Here is a 20490-nt window from a genome sequence, read left to right as displayed (position 1 = left end):
TTTCAGCTGTGAATGGTTTCTTCCCTGCCACAAACGCGTGTTTGTGCAGTGTTGGGGAGAGGAGCCATGTTTGTTTATTTCCTTTACTAAATGCTTCTGATTAAGCATCTCAAAGTGATTTCACGGTACAGTAAAAGCCATATGCAAAACAACTGCATTTGTGAAAAGAGTTAATACCATTGGATATATAAAAACAATTTCAGCTAAATTCAGATACTGACTGCGATAAAAGTAATCACTTAGAAGGCATGTTTGAAGAGGAAATTCTTCAACAGGTGCCAAAAATACATTAAAGACAATATACTTTTATTAAGAAACCAGAAGCATTTCTTTTGGGTATTGTTGGAAATTATATAAGCAGGAAAGATTGTAAGCTTTTCTTATATGCAGTAACAGCAGCAAGAATATTATTGGCCCCAAACCAGCATTACACACCAGTCTTTTTATTCATGAGCTTAAAGGTTGATTTCCTGAGGAAACTTATTTTTTCTTGCTGCAAAAGGTCTAGTTGAGCACAAACATGCTTTCATTCCAAACGGCAGCAATTACCTGCAGGGGTCAGTATTGTTGTTGTTGGAATGTGCCTTTGTGATTTTCATATTAAGAGAACCTGCAGTTAAATTTGAGTGCAGAGTAGCTGATTTTCATTTGAGTATATCTCAACAGGTGGGATTTAGAGAAGGCAAGAGTAACATAGACCCTATATGATCCTCCAACGTCTCAAGGTGAAATACTCATCATGGAGCATGGTATCACTATGTTGTTGTTTAGTCGTTTAGTCATGTCCGACTCTTCGTGACCCCATGGACCAGAGCACGCCAGGCACTTCTGTCCTCCACTGCCTCCCGCAGTTTGATCAAACTCATGCTAGTAGCTTCAAGAACACCATCCAACCATCTCATTCTCTGTCGTCCCCTTCTCCTTGTGCCCTCCATCTTTCCCAACATCAGGGTCTTTTCCAGGGAGTCCTCTCTTCTCATGAGGTGGCCAAAGTATTGGAGCCTCAGCTTCACGATCTGTCCTTCCAGTGAGCACTCAGGGCTGATTTCCTTCAGAATGGAGAGGTTTGATCTTCTTGCAGTCCATGGGACTCTCAAGAGTCTCCTCCAGCACCAGAATTCAAAAGCATCCATTCTTCGGCGATCAGCCTTCTTTATGGTCCAGCTCTCACTTCCATACATCACTACTGGGAAAACCATGGCTTTTACTATACGGACCTTTGTTGGCAAGGTGATGTCTCTGCTTTTTAAGATGTTGTCTAGGCTTGCCATCGCCTTTCTCCCAAGGAGCAGGCGTCTTTTAATTTCGTATCACTATACGTCGCCTTTATTGATCTAAAGGGGCCCTTTGATTCCATCTCTAGATCTAAACTCTGGCACAAGTTAGAGGCCACAAACATTGATCGAAGGCTTTTATCAACCTGGTTAAAAGCCTAAGCAGACAAAAGCTACACCATCATTGGATTTCAGTTCTGCTGTATGCAGATGCTGCTGCAATTTTATCAAGGATTCCAGCCTTAGAACAATATTGTAATGAAGATTCCCTTAGAATAAATCACCAGAAAACCCCCAAAGATAAAGGCAAAGATTAGAACATGGACCACTGGACAGTGGCGGAGGAAGCCTCTCGGGTACCTGGGGCTGGACGAACCGCCCATAGGGATGAATGGGATGGGGCGAGCGGCACCCATAGGGATGGACAGGATGGGGGGCGCCCATTCCCGCCCCTCCATTGTCTGCTCACCTGCCTCCTTCCCATCCTCTCCCCGGCCTGCCTGCCTTCTCCAGCCAGGAGTGCGGGGGGTGGTGTGATCCGCTGCGCGCTGCGGTGCCGGGGCGAGCTGTCATGTGCTGTGGCGTTGGCAGCTCAAGCCTTTTTGTCACCTTCCTCAAGGATGGCACCCGGGGCGGAGTGCCCCCACCGCCCCCCTTCCTACGCCCCTGCCATTGAAGATGTGCTGACCTTTAATATCTAGGTGTAGTTTTCTAGGCCTCTGGCTCAAGGAAAGCCCATAGCATTCAAGTAACCAACAATGGTAAAAAATAAATAAATCTGTGCATAACATCCTGAAATTTCTCCAGACTAGGGGTGGCCACTACACTCACGCAGCTCCAAAACTATACCAGGCTAAAGTTTTGGCCCAACTGTTATATGGTACCATTTTAGGACCGCCACTTTCCCTTTTCTTCTGTTTAGAGCAAGTCCAATCATAGTTCCTAAGAATGATGGTAAAAGTCCCTAGAAGTGTATCAGATGCCATGTTATGACTGGAGATTGCGTTGGTTAGAGTGGAAGCTAAGGTGTGCCTCACTTCCATAAACTACTGGCTGAAGATCTGCTATTTCCCACAAGGTGTCCCTCATCCTATATTTATTCACCTGGTTCTTCCTGCTTAAGTGCAGAACCTTCCATTTGTCCCTATTGAAATTCATTTTGTTAGCTTGCGCCCAGTTCTCCAATCTGTTAAGGTCATTTTGAATTCTGATTTTGTCTTCTCCCAGCCCTCCCTGTTTGGTGTCATCTGCAGATTTGATGAACATTTCATCAATTGCTTCATTCAAGTCATTTGAAAACAACAATGGGCCCAGGATGGAACTGTGGAGCACCCCACTTGTTACTATTTCCCAGGATGATGAGGAACCATTAATGACTACTCTTTGGGTTCCATCAGTCAACCAGCTACAAATCTACCTAACAATTACCTAGTTCAACCCAAATTTTACCAGCTTCCTTGCGAGAATATCATGGGAGTCTTTGTCAAAAGCCTTACTGAAATAAAAATACACAATATTTACATCATTCACCTGACCCACCAAGCTTATAACTCCATCAAAAAGAAATGAGATTCATCTGACATGACTTACTTTTGAGAAACCCATGCTGGGTCTTAGTAATCATAGCATTCTTTTCTAAGTGCTCACAGACCAACTGTTGAATTATCTGTTCTAGGACCTTCTCTGGTATCAATGTCAAGCTCACTGGTTGGTAGTTACCTGGGTATACCTTTTTGCTCACCTCCAGTCTGTAGGAACCTCACCTGTTCTTCTGCTTTGAACATAGCTGAAGAAAGCTTTAAAAATTACTTTTAACCTCTCTTGCAAGACTCAACTCATTCTGAGCGTTAGCTTGCCTGACATTCACCCTGCATCTGTTAGCTACCTGTTTATGCTCCTCCTTTGTGGTTTCCCATTTTTTCCATTTCTTATATAGGCAATGATCATTGCACATGTGCCTTACCACAACCTGGAAGTAGCAGTAAAAGGGGGTGGGGTGGGTGTAACAGGGTGGGCTTATTTCAGATTTTAATATTGCACAGCTTGAATTGACTGGATGGATAAAAATTGTCTAGACCCATCTGTTTGATTCAAAACTTTAATTGTGGAACAAAAAGCAGTAAACGATTCAACCAAATAATTCCATTTAATATCTTGTACTGTCCAGCACAGGCTCAGCATCTTAGAAATAAAAGATAATTCCAAACAGACCTAAAAGCTGAGGCCTCTCTCTTCCTACAGCTTCCAGTTTGCCTGAGGCTGTGCATCTTACTCTCACAGAGCATAAGAACGACTCAGCCACCACCTTTCCAAGGCGGCGAAGTTGTAATTCAATGCCTCTTATGTGATCTAAGGTTAAACACTCATGCGTTAGGTAGCAGAGGACAAGAACAATAGTTAACGATAAACTTATCTAGGCGCTCAGAGAGAGCTGTTTCTAGCTTAGTACACTCAAGTGGAATTTCCCCATTTCAGTGTCAATTAAATTATTATACTTAGCAGGGCTTACACGCATTCCACTGTTGCACATGATGACCCAGAACACAACTCCTGTGCAAATCGAGGGTTGCCTGTACATGCCCTTCTTAAATTTCAGCTGATCTGTAAGCTCCTTATGCAGCCAAACCAGTTTCTTTAGATGCCCCCCACTTTTCTTTTTTGCTGGAATTGTCTGCATTTGGGCCTTCAATATTTCACCTTTAGCAAACTCCCATCCATCATGGACTCCTGTCTCCTTGAGTGTTTCTGACCATGGGATCTCACTTAGTAGTTCCTCAAACTGGAGGCTTCTTCCCCATGTGCATATATGATAATAATAAAAAGAGCTTATAACTTGTTTTTTAGATTGTGCAGTATTGAGCCCCTGCTCTCAAGCACATCATAGCAAATTATCTATGGTAATAAAACATAAAAGAATCTGCCCCACTCCCCTTAATTCCAGTCAACAGCAGGCATTGTCCTTTCACATTGTTTCCATTCCAAAGAATACCTTCATTGCCCCGCTCCTCTGCACAACAGCTGATTTGTTTGTAGCATCCCCTCCATATCTTGCCCAAAGAGTATTTTAAAAACTCAGGTGTAGCTACAAACCACACAATTAAAGTAGCACCTGAGCAACCAAGGGAAAGCCACAGAATTCAAGAATTGCAGAGTTGAACGGGATCTACTCCAGCTTCCTGTAATGCATGTTGGATGAAGAGAACAAGAACGATGTAGAAATTTACAGTAAGATATAAGACGCTGGAAGTATATACATTTTTTACAATATATGCTTTACGATGAACTGCTGCGGGGAACAGCACAGAGTTTATAAGGACGGGGATGCATTGTCAACGCTGTTGCAGGCTCTATGTTGAGTTTCTTCGCTTCTGGTATGTGGAAGCTGAATGCCCTCAGCAGGCTGGTGAAAAAGATGAACAGCTCAATTCTCGCCATCTGCTCCCCAATACATGCACGGGCTCCTGAAGAGGAAATAAGGAGAAAGTGGGAAGTGAGCAAAACATTTCCCACCAAATCCAACTCTCAGCAACTAGTTTAAAATCTCAGTAAGGTATCTGGGTGGGCCAAGTTTCCTACCTACCACCAAAAGTGGTCTCATGGAAAACCCCACTGCTATAAACCCAATTTCAGCAGTAACTCTAATTTGAACTGTCATATGATTCAAGTGCCACCAATAACTTTCACCAAATGTAGACAGTTGCAAAAGTATAGCTAGCCACACATTCTGCATCCTGAAAACAAATTCAGTAATACTATACATAATATTTTGGAAGAGCATAAGATTCCCCCCTATTTCTCATGAGGCTAATGGAACTTCAGGTATTCTTCCTTAGAGACAACCAAGTAAGATATAGGGATACTCTGTCATAGAAGAACTTGGTTTGGGAAAGATTGCATTAAAATTGGGATCATTGTAGTAAGTTCTGCCTCCTGGAATTGGCAGTTTCCTTTTAAATTATTATTATTATTATTTAAAAATGCATAGGCTCTGCACTGTTGATCTTCTTCTTAATCTGTTCTCCCTCAAATATATAAAATCATAGAATCATTGAATTCTAGAGTTGGAAGGGACCCTGAAGATCCTCTCGTCTAACCCCCTGCAGTGCAGAAATATGCAGCTGACCCATACAGGGACCAAACCTGCAACCTTGGTGCTATCAGCACCACACTCTAATCAACTGAGCTATAAGTTTGGGGGCAGAAGGATCCCCTAAACTTTGGATCATTGTAGTAAGCTCTGCCTCATGGAGAGCCTGATCCGCCTCGTAATTTCTAGGTTTAGTAAATGTTAGAATTTAATCAATACTTGGAGTGTTAAGTTTCCAGATGCTGAATATAGCAATGTCAAAAATACTGGTCAAACCAGTTTTTTTGTCCTAAGAGATCCCCTGGCAGAAGAGCCATCCTGTAGACCTTTGCATCGAGAAACACCTTTAAGATAAGACCTTTAAGCTGTGCACCAATCATCTCTATGGAGCAGGCATAAGCTATAGATGGGGACTGCTCTTTCTGCTGTTTGCTTAAATTGAATGGGAAAGTGCTGACAGCCTCTTCAGAAACCTCCCATCTTCTACCAGAGCTGGAGCTTTAGGTCCTGTGACTATTCTCAGGCTTCGCTGGGAGACTGATGATGAAAGTCTGATAGCTCAGTGTGACACACTCCATCAATTGACTCACTAACCAGGAAAAAGAAGAAGACAAAATCACCTGTCCCAGATATATGCAGGGAGAAGAGGCAGACACCTGTTGCTGAGAAGTATGTGACTCAACCCTTCCCCCCCATGTTTTCCCTTGGGTTGAGAAGGCTACTGTGACCTGTTTCAGAGTCTCTACATACTTCCAGGTAAAGGTGAAGGGTCCCCTGACCATTAGGTCCAGTCGTGACCGACTCTGCGGTTGCGGCGCTCATCTCGCTTTACTGGCCAAGGGAGACTGCGTGTGTCCACAGACAGCTTCTGGGTCATGTGGCCAGCATGACTAAGCTGCTTCTGGTGAACCAGAACAGCACACAGAAACGCTGTTTACCTTACTGCCAGAGCGGTACCTATTTATCTACTTGCACTTTGATGTGCTTTCTAACTGCTAGGTTGGCAGGATCTGGGACTGAGCAATGGGAGCTCACTCTGTCACAGGGATTTGAACCACCAACCTTCTGATCGGCAAACCCTAGGCTCTGTGGTTTAGACCACAGTGCCACCCGCATCCCACGTACTTGCAGAAGAAGACACAAATTTGGATTAAATATGCATACACTTTATTCCATATGAAAAGTTGTATTCTCTTCTGCAGGTGGGGTGGACAGAGGACTCAGTAATAAGGAATGAGTCACACACAGATAATAAAAGACAAATGCCAGCAGGTGAAGCTTTCCCATATTTGTAAATATATACTAGAAAAAGATGAACCTATTGAATATCTGCCTGTCACACAGCAGTTATTTATTCTTTCTGCCTGCCCTGAGATCTCTGCTCTTTCCAATACCCAACCAGATTCACTCATTGGCTAAAAACACTGCAATGTGGGAGTAGGATCGTATCTCACAGAGCAATTGTTTTAACTGCTGCTTGTAGTGTTTGCTTCATAGCATCCATTCTACGAAATGAATGTTCATTTCTGTTGGCTGTGTGCCTGGTACTGCAATGCCACCTATATTTTGTACCTTATCACACCTTCCTGATCAAAGCTTGACCTCATTGAAGCAACCTGGATAAGCATGGTTATGAATCACTTAATGATTTACCTGCTCCGAATGCCAGAAATTCTTCTCTAGCCACAAAATTTCCATCCTTGTCCAAAAAATTATTTGGATTGAACTCTCTAGGATTCTCCCATTGTTTCGGATCGTAAAGAACAGAGCGCAGATCTGGAATAACAAAGGTTCCCTGCAAGGAAGAAACAAATGACTCAACCTATATCCAGGCAGGGCATTATCTCGCAAACGGGTTGTTGAGACTCAATTTTTCTGCATATTCAGTTGGCACAGGCTCATTGCTATTCTGCTGCTTGCTGCCTACACCACTGGATGGAGGCTGGCAGAAAATATCCACGGTATGTATTTTTCTCCCTCCCTCCCCCATCCCCAAGTAGCTTACAAAATTAAACCTCAATTTTCTTGTTCATTTTTCTTTTTAAAAAATATTTTTGCACAATTCTGATTTAACAGAATTGCACCTGGAGGCATGGCTGGGTTATTGTTTTGTTTGTTATTATGTTATGTATTTTTGTGTTTTTACACTGTAAACTGCCGTGATCCTTGGATGGAGGATGGTGTATAAATTTAATAAATAAACAATACATCTCTTAATATAGAAATCAACTTCACCAGGCTCATGTTATCTTCAGTCCACATAATATATAGAGAAGAGATGTGGAGAGAATGTGCACAGTGGACCCAAATGGCTATGAAGCAGAGAAAGCAGAGTCTGTACCTTGGGAATGGGATAACCAAGTATGTTTACATCCTTCACATTCTGCCTAGGTGGCCCAAAAAGCAATATATATTTAGCACGCTGGATCTCATGAATCACTGCATTGGTATAAGGTAGTTTCTTACGATCTTGATAGGAGATTGAGTGAGAGGAACCAAAAACATCTTCCATCTCCTTGTAGACTTTATCTGAGGGAAAAGAATATTTACTTACTTGTCTTACATAACTCCACAAACTCCAAAGAGAAATTCATATAAAGCTTTCTAACCATCTTCATTCAGAGCTAAACAACAGACTATTGGAATGTGAGTAATATTTCTACATGTGCTTTGATTCACTTCAATAAATCTATGTATGAGAGCTTTGTGGAGTTTTGTTGAATAATATCCAGATTGAGAGAGAAGTCTCAGGATGGAATAGTAAGAACGAGTGAGTTCACCCTTCTTTCTAGGCTCGAAGAATTAGACTGAAACTAGATTGCAAAGGAGGAAGGGAGGTTTCTTCCTGATCTGAGCAGAGCCAATAGAAGGGAAGTATTTTCCAGATTGAGAGAGAAGTCTCAGGACGGAATACAGACCATTTCATTCCTGGATCAGGATGGGCTGTTGCTGATCTCTTACCAGGCTCAGACTTTGGTAATATGGCACCCTAAACAAGGACAAATTCCGGTGCCTGCTTCCCTCTTGCTTTATGTTCTGTGCATGTTGTCAAGTGCTCTGTGTCACAGTTTCTCCACCCTTGCCTTGGCACCCTGTGCGGGGAACTGCCCGCACTGCCCTCAATCCAGCATTGCTCTTACCTTGGACTTCTGGATGAATTGCAATAAGGAGCATTGCCCATTTCATAGTAGAAGCAGTTGTCTCTGTCCCTGCAGCAAAAAAGTCCAGAATACACTCAGCCAGATTATCTTCATCATATGTAGTATAAGGATCATTCTGGGTCTGTTAAGGATAATAATAAACATTAAATTTATTTTACAACAGACTTAAAGCATTTCACTTTTTGGTGTTCATGAAAATTCTTCAGTATTTTTGTGCAATTTTCTCTTAATATACATATTTTTGTATTCAATTTTGCCTAACCCAGTATACACAGCTTGGAAGCAATTTCTTCTAATATAAAGCAATTTTGTGTGTTGTTTTAACTAAGATTTGCACATATTTGCCTACTTTAGCTAAGGGTATGCATTTTTGTAAAGCGTGTTCTCACTAAAGGAGAGCACGTGTTGCGGATGGGGCCAGGCAAAGCACCCCGTAGTTGCCAGGCAGGATAGATTGAAGGGGCCCGGCTCGGATTGGTGGTTGGTGTTGCTGGGGTAAATTAGATGTTGCCAATTTGGGGGTGGGAACAGAGGTTATTTAAACAAGGTTCACAGCAAGCTGCTTTCTCTTTCGCTGTGGGCACTGGATCACCTGCCCGCCCTCCCTTGTTTCGGCTTGTGCTTTGACCTTGCTATGCCTGTCATGGGGTCGTCCGCCTTGGTGCGGGGGCCTGGTAGGAATTTTTCCATTTGGCTGATTAGTGTGTGCCATTTGGTTTTTGCCTACTGCGTAGCAAATCGTCACAACTTGTAAGGTTGGCGGTTAGGCATTGGTTTAAATTGGTTGGTGGAGGGGTATGGATTGGCTGTGCCTGCCCCTCCAATGCTGCTGCTACACGGGAATTCCATTAAAGGAATTCAGGGGCTTACCATCCTTTCACCCTGGAATCGGGTTTGGGCTGTGTAAGCCCCTGGGAGCATGCAGGGAGAAGCTGAGGGTCTGTGCCGCAGCTCCAGTTATCCCTGATCTTGTTCCTCCACACTGGATTCCGCTGGAATCCGGGAATCACTGCTGTCCCCCAAGGCGGAGGGGGGGGGGACAGATAGTCATAACCAATGTTTAATAAAGTTGTGGCCAAAATTATGCCAAAAACCTTAAACAAAAATTTATGAGTGATGTGTGAGTTATTGGGGTAGGGGTGTTTTGGGGGACCTCAGCACGCAATGAGCTGAATTCACATACAATGAGGATATTGTACCTACTTTCTCAAGCTGAAGTAGATAGAAATCAATGAAGTCCTGTGGCTCAGTCAGGGAATGTTGCTCCCTATGTTTCTCTATCTCCTTCTGTACAATGGAAATTGCCTCATCATAGGCAGAAAATATCTTTTTATGAGTTCCTGGGAGATATTGCATGAGCCATGGGAACATTTCATAAAGCTAAAGGGAAGCAAAATCCAAATGATTATTTATAACTTGAAAAGAATAGTACTAAATATCAGAGGTACTATCTGTCCATGACTGCAAAAAGAACAACTTATGCAAAATACTGGGGAAGAGAAAAGAAATGTCACAAAAGATCTGAGGACCTTGCAAAACGGAAGAATATTCCCACCCACTCCCCGTCTTTAACCCTTACAACAACCCTTTTGAGGAAGGTTAGGCTGAGAAAGAGTGACTGAACAGGCATTTAAAGCCAGGCCTTCTCCATCTATGCCCAACACTCTATCCACGACCAAAATGATTTTCTGAGTGCTACTGGCCATGGGTTAGGGCATTGGGGAGATCTGTCTGGCTCAATAAGGAAGGGGGGGGGGAGAACTCACAGCATGGAAAAAGCTGCCTCCAAATTGTAAGCTCATTTCAAGTATCTCCAGCAGTCTCTTATAGTTTTCATCATCTGTAGATAACTGGTTTCCAAATGTCAAAGCACATATTACACTGGAGATTGACATAGTGATTGGTACCGATGGATCAAATGGCTGTCCTGCAAAAGAAGGCATCTACTGTCATATTACTGTCAAGCTGATAAATTTCACATTAGGGTTGGAAGGATACTGGAATCTCCAGCAGTAATTTGTTCCAGAAGAAAACAAGCAAAATGCATGACATTCCACCCCAACATAGATAGATCAAATAAAGGTTTCGGCAGACTGGAATGTGCCAGCATTATCACCCTTGTATCACATACCCTTTGAATTTGCAAAGACCTCCACAAGACGATGGGCTGCATCTTCTATTTGGTGCTCCATGCCTTTCTTCCCCAGCCCCAGCTTCCGCATAGTAGCTATACCAAACCGCCTCTGCTGCCTCCACGTGTGACCATTTGAAAATACAATTCCTGAAGCCATCAAGAAACGACAAATTATTGGTCACAAATACTCATGCCCAAAAGATTGTTGGGTTGGTTGCCAGCTTAAAGTAAAGGTAAAGGTACCCCTGCCCGTACGGGCTAGTCGTGTCCGACTCTAGGGTTGTGCGCTCATCTCACTTAAGAGGCCGGGAGCCAGCGCTGTCTGCAGACACTTCCGGGTCATGGGCCAGCGTGACGAAGCTGCTCTGGCGAGCCAGCACCAGCGCAGCACACGGAAACGCCGTTTACCTTCCCGCTATAAAGCGGTACCTATTTATCTACTTGCACTTAGGGGTGCTTTCGAACTGCTAGGTGGGCAGGAGCTGGGACCGAAAGACGGGAGCTCACCCCACCGCGGGGATTCGAACCGCACCGACCATACGATCGGCAGGTCCTAGGCACTGAGGTTTTACCCACAGTGCCACCCGCGTCCTGGTTGCCAGCTTAGAAGAGGCCAAATTAAGTGCTTAGGCATGCATTCAAGAGCAGCACTTTCTTTCAGAACTCAAGAAATGCAAGGCTGGTGCAGAACCACAGCGAAACTAGATAAGATGCCTTATAATTACCTACTTGCCCTTATGTCTAGTAAAACTAGGAACTATTATAGCAGGGGTCATCAAACTTTTTCAGCTGTCAACTTTTCCCCTTTTTAAAGGGAAATTCCCTTATTCCCAATAGGATTCCTCACAAGAAAAGGGAAAAGTTGACAGCTATGGGCCGGTCCACTGACCCTCAGACCTTGTGGGGGGCTGGACTATATTTCGGGAAAAAATAATGAACAAATTCCTATGCCCCACAAATAACCCAGAGATGCATTTTAAATAAAAGCACACATTCTACTCAAGTAAAAACACGCTGATTCCCGGACCGTCCGCAGGCCAGATTTAGAAGGCAATTGGGCTGGATCCAGCCCCCAGGCCTTAGTTTGCCTACCCATGTATTATAGCATCTTATTTGACTGGGCATACAAAGAAAGAGGACACCGTATCAGAACTAATTCCAAGTACTCTTCTGTCTGGTGTGTGAGAGGCACTTAGTCATCACCCAAGGTGTCCAGCTGTAGCAGTTGACACTCTTTGTTATTATTTTTAAGTAATTGGTAATTATTCATTATAGAAGGGTTACAGATAAATCCGTAGAAGATTGGATTTTGTTGATTACCGGTAGCTATTAGAATTGTGACTTCTTACCATGGGGTACCTCCATGCTCATTGTACCAGCTCCCTTAAATTCAAACACTTTTCAATATTACTTAAATGTTGTTAAGTGGTCGACTTTATACGTGATCTCCCACATTCTTTTTAATAACAATGCTCAGTTAAAGTGCTTAATGCTAGAATATAAAAGGACTGGAGGGGGCAAAAAAGTATAATAGTGGAATTTGCTGCAGCGCCTGATGATAACAGGTTCTAAATTTAGCTCCATAATGGTTGCATTCAACAGTAACAAGAGCCTGATGGCTCATCCGCCTGTCATAGTGGCCAACGAGATGCTTGCTGGAAGCTCACAAGCAGGACTTGAGTTCAACACTACGTTCTCCTCTTGTTTCCAGAAATTGGAATTCAGATGCATACTGCCTCTGATTGTGGAGAAAGAGCTTCGCTATAGTGGCTAGTGGCCATGAATAGCTTTATCCTCCCTGAAAGTTGTCTAGGCTAGGGCTGCCATACTGGGATTTCAAAGGTGGAAGTGACATCCAGGGGGAAAGGTGGCGGTTTGTCCTGGATCTTTGGCAAGTTAACTGAAGATTTGTATTTTTGCAAAAAACAACAAAAAACACACACCCCGAAGCTCAACAATTTTGGGGTCTTCCTAATTTGGGGGATCTTTCAGGGTGTGAAATATGGCAACCATATCTAAGCATCTTCCACAGCTCTCCAACTTGCCTTCAATAGTTGAATTCAATAGTTTAATTTTTGCACTGTGTGAAGTACTTTTGTTTGTCTGCCCTCAATCTTCCAATTCTTATGAGTTCCCTGGGGGGAAGACAAGTAAAACATCTTATTATCCACAACTTACCCCTTCCTTTTAATGTTGTTCTAAGGAAAGGGGTCACCGGTCGGTCAACAAAATCTTCCTCGTGGTTGATCAGGGCTTCTTTCACGGCTTGGAAGCCAGACAGCACTACGACAGGTAGAAGTCCTATCCGTATAGTGTAAACGTTTCCATATTGCTTTGCCATCTGCCATTGGGATCAAAGTAGAGGCGAGAAGCAATCATATGGAGGAGGCGATTTCAAGTTAGTATGTGACCTACACTCTTCTTCAGCTTCTGGCAGGGTGGAGCTCTCCACTCCCTTTTAAACATAAGCTACTATTTTAAAGTAACCACTTACATTTCTTCATTGAATAATCATGTAATAACTAAGCTTACACAACTTTGTTAACCATAGCACCTGTATCTTACTAATGCCTTACCATGTCATGGAAAAAAGGGAAGTCTCTGTTACAGGGGATCCTCTGAGAAAGTGAAGGACAAGTTAAGAGTACTGCTGGAAGGAGTTAGTTACAGATAGGTAGCCGTGTTGGTCTGCCATAGTCAAAATAAAAAATTAAAAAACTAACTAAGTTAGTTCTTGGTATGAGCTTTCGTGTGCATGCCCACTTCTTCTGAAGAAGTGGGCATGCACACGAAAGCTCATACCAAGAACTAACTTAGTTGGTCTTTAAGGTGCTACTGGAAGAAATTTTTTTATGCTGGAAGGAGAAGTGAGTTGACTGGATTTATGGTACAGCAGCACTGAAAGTATATTGCAAGATAAGAGAAATATAATATGGAAAGAGGGTTACAGCTCTTAAGTCCACAGTTTGGGAGGGCTATTAAACATCCATTTGTTTTATCTGGCCTTCCCTTGACTAGTTTGTGTCCTGTTTGCTGGATTGGACCTGGGGTAAAATATATTATTTTGGATTTTTTTAAAAAAAAATTCTTTGTATAATTGTAGCCTTTTTTCATGCGTGCTGCTGTGGGTGGGCTTTGCCCCCCAAAGCAACATACAGTCGTACCTCAGGTTAAGTACTTAATTCGTTCCGGAGGTCCGTTCTTAACCTGAAACTGTTCTTAACCTGAAGCACCACTTTAGCTAATGGGGCCTCCCACTGCTGCCGCGCTGCCGGAGCACGATTTCTGTGCTCATCCTGAAACAAAGTTCTTAACCCGAGGTAATATTTCTGGGTTAGCAGAGTCTGTAACCTGAAGTGTATGTAACCTGAAGTGTATGTAACCCGAGGTACCACTGTAGAACTGTTTGGTTTTTTTAAAAGGTTTTAAAATTGATTTTCAAATTACCTTAGAACCACAAAGACAGATGAACAGTAACAAAACAAAACAAAAATTATACTGTATCCAGCTAAATGCAGGGCATACAAAGCCTAAACATATTAAATGATACCACCCAATCTAAGATCAAAACATCCATATTGCTCTAGATAGGGGATAGATACTTGTAAATCTGAAACTATAATACATGAAATAAAATCCCACCATACTGAGTAGAAATGACCAGAATCTTCCTGTCCCTTAGAGACCCCTAATGTATGGAGTCTTTAGGACAGGCATGTCCAAAGTCCGTTTCAGGCGCGTAATCCGGCCCTCCGGTCAGTTTAATCCAGCCCCTGTGGTGGTTTATTTCCTGGGATAAAATCCTAAACTTCAATCCTAAAAGAAGCTCAACAACTTTGGTTGGCCCACACAGCCCTTCATTCATCAAATCTGGCCATTTTTGACCCCACTGCTTTAGGATATATAGTTTATTTACACATATATACAGCTTGAGCCTACGTTGGAGGGGCTCACAGCATTAACACCCCAAGAGGGCCTTGCTTCCCCCCATAGCCACAGTCTTGTATTCAAACAGAAATCAAGAATCACTCTGTCTCTCTGGCTTCCCAGCCTGCTGCTTCTAGCTTCTAGCTCACATCACCCCACTCTTTCTAACTACCAGTCAGAGTCAGTGCGGGAGGCCCACACATTTCCCACTGGTGTGGAGCCACTTCCTTTGCTCCCTTAATGGCTATCACCTCACCAGGAATTTTAATCCTTATATTTTAATACTTCCTTGATCCAGGGATTAGAAGGGTCTCTTGCATATAGCCTACTCCCTGCCGCCCAGCTCATAACAAGATACTTGGTTGAGTCTGAAGTGAAAAGAAGGTTGCCATTACTTTGCACTTTGTACATGGCTCAGAAACGTAGTGCAGAACACTCCTGTCTCAGCAGTGTCTACACTGGCTTGGTCTTGTCTACTGGAAGATGGCAGGATCCCCAAGTACATGCTCTGCGGAGAGCTGGCTTTAGGTACCAGGCCCAGGGGCAGACCAACACTGTACTACTAAGATGTCTGCAGACCTGACATGAAAGCTGGAAACATTAACCCTGCCATGTGGAAATCCCTTGCAGATGACCACAGTGCCAGGAAATGATCAAATAGGTTGGGTATCCACAGCAGTGACCAGAGGAAGAATGTAAGAGAGTTTGTGTACTGGTCCAGTAAACGCTTCCGCTGCGCCATCAGCAACGGCTCTCTTTGCAGAGCATTAATTAAGTCCAGTGCAGAGATTCTTGTTGCAGTACAAGCTTCAAAGTCTCAGCAGCAAAGAAATAATGACACAGGGAAGCCTGTCTTTCCAAAGACAGGTTTATTGCAGAAAGATAACAGAAACACCTCCGGAGCTTTCGGACATTTTTGCTTCCCGCCCCACACACCACGCAGAGAAAACAAACACTCTTTATATACTGAGCAACTTAACAACTTAACGAGCTTGACTACTTAAAGTTACATGACATTGCTAACTTGCCAGTGTCTTAGGTTTCACACCCTAACAGAATGACCTCTGGGAGGAATGGAGAGAGAAGAAACGCCATGTGCATCTGCAGCAGCACAACCAGATGCCTTCCTCTGCCCCAGCTGCAACAAAACATGTCTCTCCCATATTGGCCTCTACAGCCACAGCAGGTGTTGCAACCTTTCAACAGTTTAACTTTACCTCCAAAGGCGCACGGCCTTTAGAGAGGTGTGAGATGCATGTCTTTGATAAAAAGCTGTGACTCATAGAGTCTATACACCTTCTGTGTCACTGCTTGTTGTGTTCCTTGATGACTGCTTTGGAAATGCTGGATATGGGCTGATGCCTTATTGGTACTCACCATCCAGCTATCCCAGCTGAGCTGGGAGAGCCACAGTTTTCAAACCTCTGTCATACAGGAAACCCCGCCTTCCAGGGCTGGCTCTGGGTAAAGTTAAGGGTCTCCTTTGCTACTATGCTCACAGGCAAACTGGAGCTGAGCTAGTCATTTGATGATTGTAAAATAAAAATAATCATTACTGTTGGAGTTATAGGCAAGCAGAAGATTTTTGTTTATTGAGTAAATGATATGAAAACTGACCGATAATAATTGTGCATATAAATTTACTATAAGATACATAAAATCAATAAAAACTATCAGTACTTTTATTGAACAGTAGACTAAACAAGTCAATAAGGTTTTTTCCCTCCTAAGCAGACACTCTTATAGCCAAGAGTCTTTTGACATCTTAAACTGTCAACACATTAATAAAATAATAATAATAATAATAATAATAATAATAATAATAATAATAATAATAATAATAATGATTTATGTATAGGCTGCCCATCTTTCTGGGTTGCCCCAGCCACTCTGAGCAGCTTCCAGCAAATTATAAAACCACAGTAAAACGTCACACATGAAAAACTTCCCTAAACAGGGCTGCCTTCAGATGTCTTCTAAAAGTCAGATAGTTTTTATGTCCTTGACATCTGGTGGGAGGGTGTTCCACAGGGCGGGTGCAACTACCAAGGAGGCCCTCAGCATAAGCTTAATAAAGTCGCTAGTGTTTAAAGGCTCCGCAAAACTCTGTGTTATTTTAGCTGCAAATGGGCTAACATATGGCAATTGTTGCATTACATTCCTACATTCTTACTTACTTTACATTTCACACCTTGAAATGATTTATCACTGGATAATTTCTTCCAGTTACCAGTGGAAGAAAACAATTCACAATTCACATTGTGGGTTTTATTTATTAATTAAGCAGATCAGTTAATTAGAAAGATGTACCTCAATGAAAGCATCTGAAGAAAGTCTGATCCCAAACCGCCACAGGCTTCCAATGAGAGGAAGTGGAAGAGGCCCTGGAGGGTAGCGTCTAAGTGACCAGAGCTGTCTCAGATAGCTCAGACCTGGGCATGGAATCTTCTTAATCCAGTCTATCATTGTTTCCAACATCCTCCTGCCTTTTCTTTCTGTATCTTTGTATCTGCCCAGCACACCTGTGAGAGGTGAATGCTCTTTTCTCCTGTGGCTTTTTGGCTCTCTCAGAGATGTTGCATTCGGTCTTCGTTTCTCTTCTCATTGCCTTTTAAATACTATAATTAACATATTAGTAAGCAGCAAGGCCTCTTGCACATCTAATAAGTTTCAGAATGGGATCGGATAGGCATATATTACTTCAGCACGTGTGGTTACTTCTAGACCTATTTATTAATTACTGTAGTCACCTTGATTTGTTTGTGCAAAGTTTGTGGGGAGGTTATAATATAAGATAGGAAAGAACTGGTCTCTCACTCTTTTTAGTACCTTTTCCTATCACTGTTATTACTGCAAAAAGTGAAAAAGAAAGAAAAAATGAACCAAATTTCTCTCACAAATAAGCGACAATCTGGAAACGTTCTTAGTTGCTTCTGTTGGAAAGAGATTTCCATATCAAAGTCTAATATAATCCAAGCCGACCAGGTGATATAGATAATGGTGGTGACCACATTTATTCTGAATACAAACTTAACAACTCTTCATTAAATATATGTACACAAAAGCTGTCCTTTTATTTTTACACAATCTTTGGCTTTGCCTCCCCACAGTCTCTGCAATGATGAAAATTCCACAAAGTATGTCGGATATTCTGGCTTTGCCAACTAACTTCTATGAATGGGTACTTGATTCCTCACTGAAAACTCCACGAAAACTGATGTGTATTTTTGCACATGGCATCCATATTGAAACCTTCAGTTTGCAAATGTATGTATAACACTGATTGTTGTTTCATAGTGTAGATTCCATTTTTATGCCCTGCTTGGTGAATGGGTCAATCTACTTTCTGTCTATATCACTTCTTTTCATATGTGCTCAGGATAAGTCTTCTGTCCCACTCCATTTTTTTTAAAAAAGGAAGTCTGAGCGGAAATTCATATTGTTAAAATGCATGTATTTGAACATATTTTCCTCTCAATGTTCACATTTCTAAAATAAAAAGTTCCTTCCAGTAGCACCTTAGAGACCAACTAAGTTTGTTCTTGGCATGAGCTTTAGTGTGCATGTACACTTCTTCAGATACACGGAATCAGAATTCACCAGACCCTTATATATAGTGAGAGGGTGGAGAGGGGTATTACTCAAAAGGGTGGTGGGAATGGGTGATTGGCTGATAGGTGTGGTAAACCTGTTGACGACTGTTAACGACTGCAATTGGAATTACAGGAAAAAGCAAGGGGTAACATTTCTAAAGTTACTTTATTCTTAAATACATTTCAGAATACTTATATCAGGTTTTTTTTGAGCTGAAAACAACAATGCAAAGTTAAAGAAGTGTGAAATCAGAAGGATAATTGTCTTATGATTTACACATTAGTCTAGGAGGATTATCCTGAGCTTTTGTTTGTCCTTCTTACCTGTCAGGTATTTAGGTGGGAGCAACCACCTAGAGGCATAAGCCAAAGGGTGAGAAACAAAAGATAACCTGTCACCCAAGAAATCCAGGTTATCCCTAAATCAGCCTTTCGTCCCAGGATGCTGTTGGACTACAACTCCCATCTTCCCTGAACACAGGTTCTGCTGGCTGGGGATGACTGGAGTTGTAGTCCAACATTTGGGGACCAAAGGTTGAAAAAGGCTGTCCTAAGCTGTGAAGAGCATATTCTTCCTCTACAACATAGGAGCCAACTCCTGGGGACTAAGGTCCTGCCGCCGCCGCCTTCCCCCCAATAAAATATTTGAGAGGGAGGCAGGAAATAGTCAGAACATCTGCAGTCTGCTTTGGGGCTGGTTCATAGATGTGAGGAGTCAGATAGTATTCCCTGGTCTTCTGAATAACATAGGGCTGCCATATGTCCAGATTTTCCCGGATATTACTGGGATTTTGAAGGGGGAATTGATATCTGGAGGGGGGAGGGGAATTCATCCTGGATCAATCAAAGAAAAACTTAGGGGTGTCCTGGTTTTTACTTTTTGAAAAAATGGCAACCCTAGAATAACATGGAACTTCACATCCACAAATTCAGGCTGTCTCTGTAGTGAGAGGCCAGGAAAATTGCATCTCGGCATTATGTATCCACCTGTGCTGTGACAAAGGAATAAGTCTGTCTCCTTGGTCTCAAGCCAGGAGAATGAGAGGTCAAACCTGCATTTTGAAATGAGTCCAAAAGAAGACATGACGCCAGAGCAGTTAGCAAAATGCTGGGATAATAGGGCATCAGTGCCAAGTCCTGGTAAACAACCTTACAGCTGTCTTTTGGACTAATTGCTGTTTAAACCATCTTATTAATTTATTACCATATTTATGTTAAAATTCCTGATCTCTGATTGCAGTCATGGGATGGTTGTCTTTCACATGACAGTATTATGTTTGGACTCCACAGAGTGGAAAATGACAAAGACAGGATGTTTGTGTTACTGTGTTCTGTGAAGTGGGACTATTGTCCTTTGTTTTGTTTTTTCTCTTTGCTGTCTGATGCTAGAGAGAGAGGGAGCCATGTTGCAGTGCTCCGTGTATGTTTATATGTAAATAAAGTAGATTAGCCAAAATGCTGAGTTGCTGAGGTCTGTCACACGCATGATGCACAAACTCTGCGGATCCCTAAGTGTGCCGGTGTTGGCTGGCATCGGTCGCTGTGATGTTTGGGCAGAAGAAAGCTTATGAAGCTCCCAATCGACCAGGAGGGAGGGAACATGCCAGTCGGGCCTGTGTCTCTGCCAGGGTCCTACTCGAGTGTAGGCCGAACTCCTGAATTTATGGTCAACCATAAACAGCTGTTTCCTGTGTGGCTTATGAAACAAGTAAAATGCAATATTAAAATAAAAGAGAGTGCCTAAGGCTGTTCAAAAGAAACTAGGTAACCAGGTAAGAAAATCACTGTTATAGGTTTTGGGTGCCAGAGTTTGTGGGTGCAAGGTCCTCCCTAGATTTAGCAAATGTTAGAATTTAACCAATACTTAAGAAAAGGAGCCAGTCATTTAATGTGGCAGTGTAAAAATACAGGCTAAACTTGTTTTCCTGGCCAGGGAATCGCCCGGAGGCAGTAATAACCTATTAAGATTGGCCATCAGTGAAGCTAAGGCTGTGTCAGATACTGGCTGGAAGATAGCCAGTAAGACAAAAGATTAGTAGTTTCTGTTTAGGATTGCAGTTTGCCTGATGTAAGTGAACAGGGGGACAATGTCCGTTTTGAAAGCTTAGCTGGTTCATATGAAACACAGCCTCTGTAAAGGATCTTAATATATGAGAAAGCGTTCTATCAGGTAACTTTTATAGTTTAAATTGGGCCCGGAAAACTACTGAGAGCCGGTACCAAATCTTCAAAGGAAGCACTGTGAATTGCATTCATCTGTTTCCCAGGCATGAATCACACAGGCCAAACTAGAATTGCAACTAGTGCACCAGTA

The 20490-nt window shown here is 42.6% G+C and overlaps 1 protein-coding gene across 1 annotated transcript; it reads right to left on the bottom strand.

Annotated features, from left to right (window-relative positions):
- Window positions 1-3358: 3358 nt before the first annotated feature.
- On the bottom strand, window positions 3359-19610 carry LOC309533168 (cytochrome P450 2J4-like). Its single transcript, XM_082224373.1, has 9 exons — window positions 16894-19610; window positions 12835-12997; window positions 10654-10803; window positions 10289-10449; window positions 9726-9902; window positions 8502-8643; window positions 7703-7890; window positions 7015-7156; window positions 3359-4735 (listed from the first exon to the last, which is right to left on the bottom strand). The coding sequence occupies exons 1-9, from the start codon at window positions 17059-17061 to the stop codon at window positions 4548-4550; spliced, it is 1479 nt and encodes a 492-aa protein (XP_082080499.1). The 5' UTR covers window positions 17062-19610; the 3' UTR covers window positions 3359-4547.
- Between the last annotated feature and the right edge of the window lie 880 nt (window positions 19611-20490).

The sequence above is a fragment of the Podarcis vaucheri genome (genome assembly GCF_965113315.1).
Source record: "Podarcis vaucheri genome assembly, chromosome: 5".
Classification (NCBI taxonomy): Eukaryota; Metazoa; Chordata; class Lepidosauria; order Squamata; family Lacertidae; genus Podarcis; species Podarcis vaucheri.
The sequence above is the reverse complement of the archived record's forward strand: the minus strand, read 5'-3'. Positions and strand labels throughout refer to the sequence as shown.

Coding starts and splice junctions, on each gene's coding strand:
- LOC309533168 (XM_082224373.1), bottom strand. CDS start 17,061: ATGTTGGAAACAATGATAGACTGGATTAAGAAGATTCCATGCCCAGGT. Junction 12,998..16,893: donor CTTCAGATGCTTTCATTGAG/GTACATCTTTCT, acceptor TCCCAATGGCAG/ATGGCAAAGCAATATGGAAA. Junction 7,891..8,501: donor AATTCATCCAGAAGTCCAAG/GTAAGAGCAATG, acceptor CTTTTCCCTCAG/ATAAAGTCTACAAGGAGATG.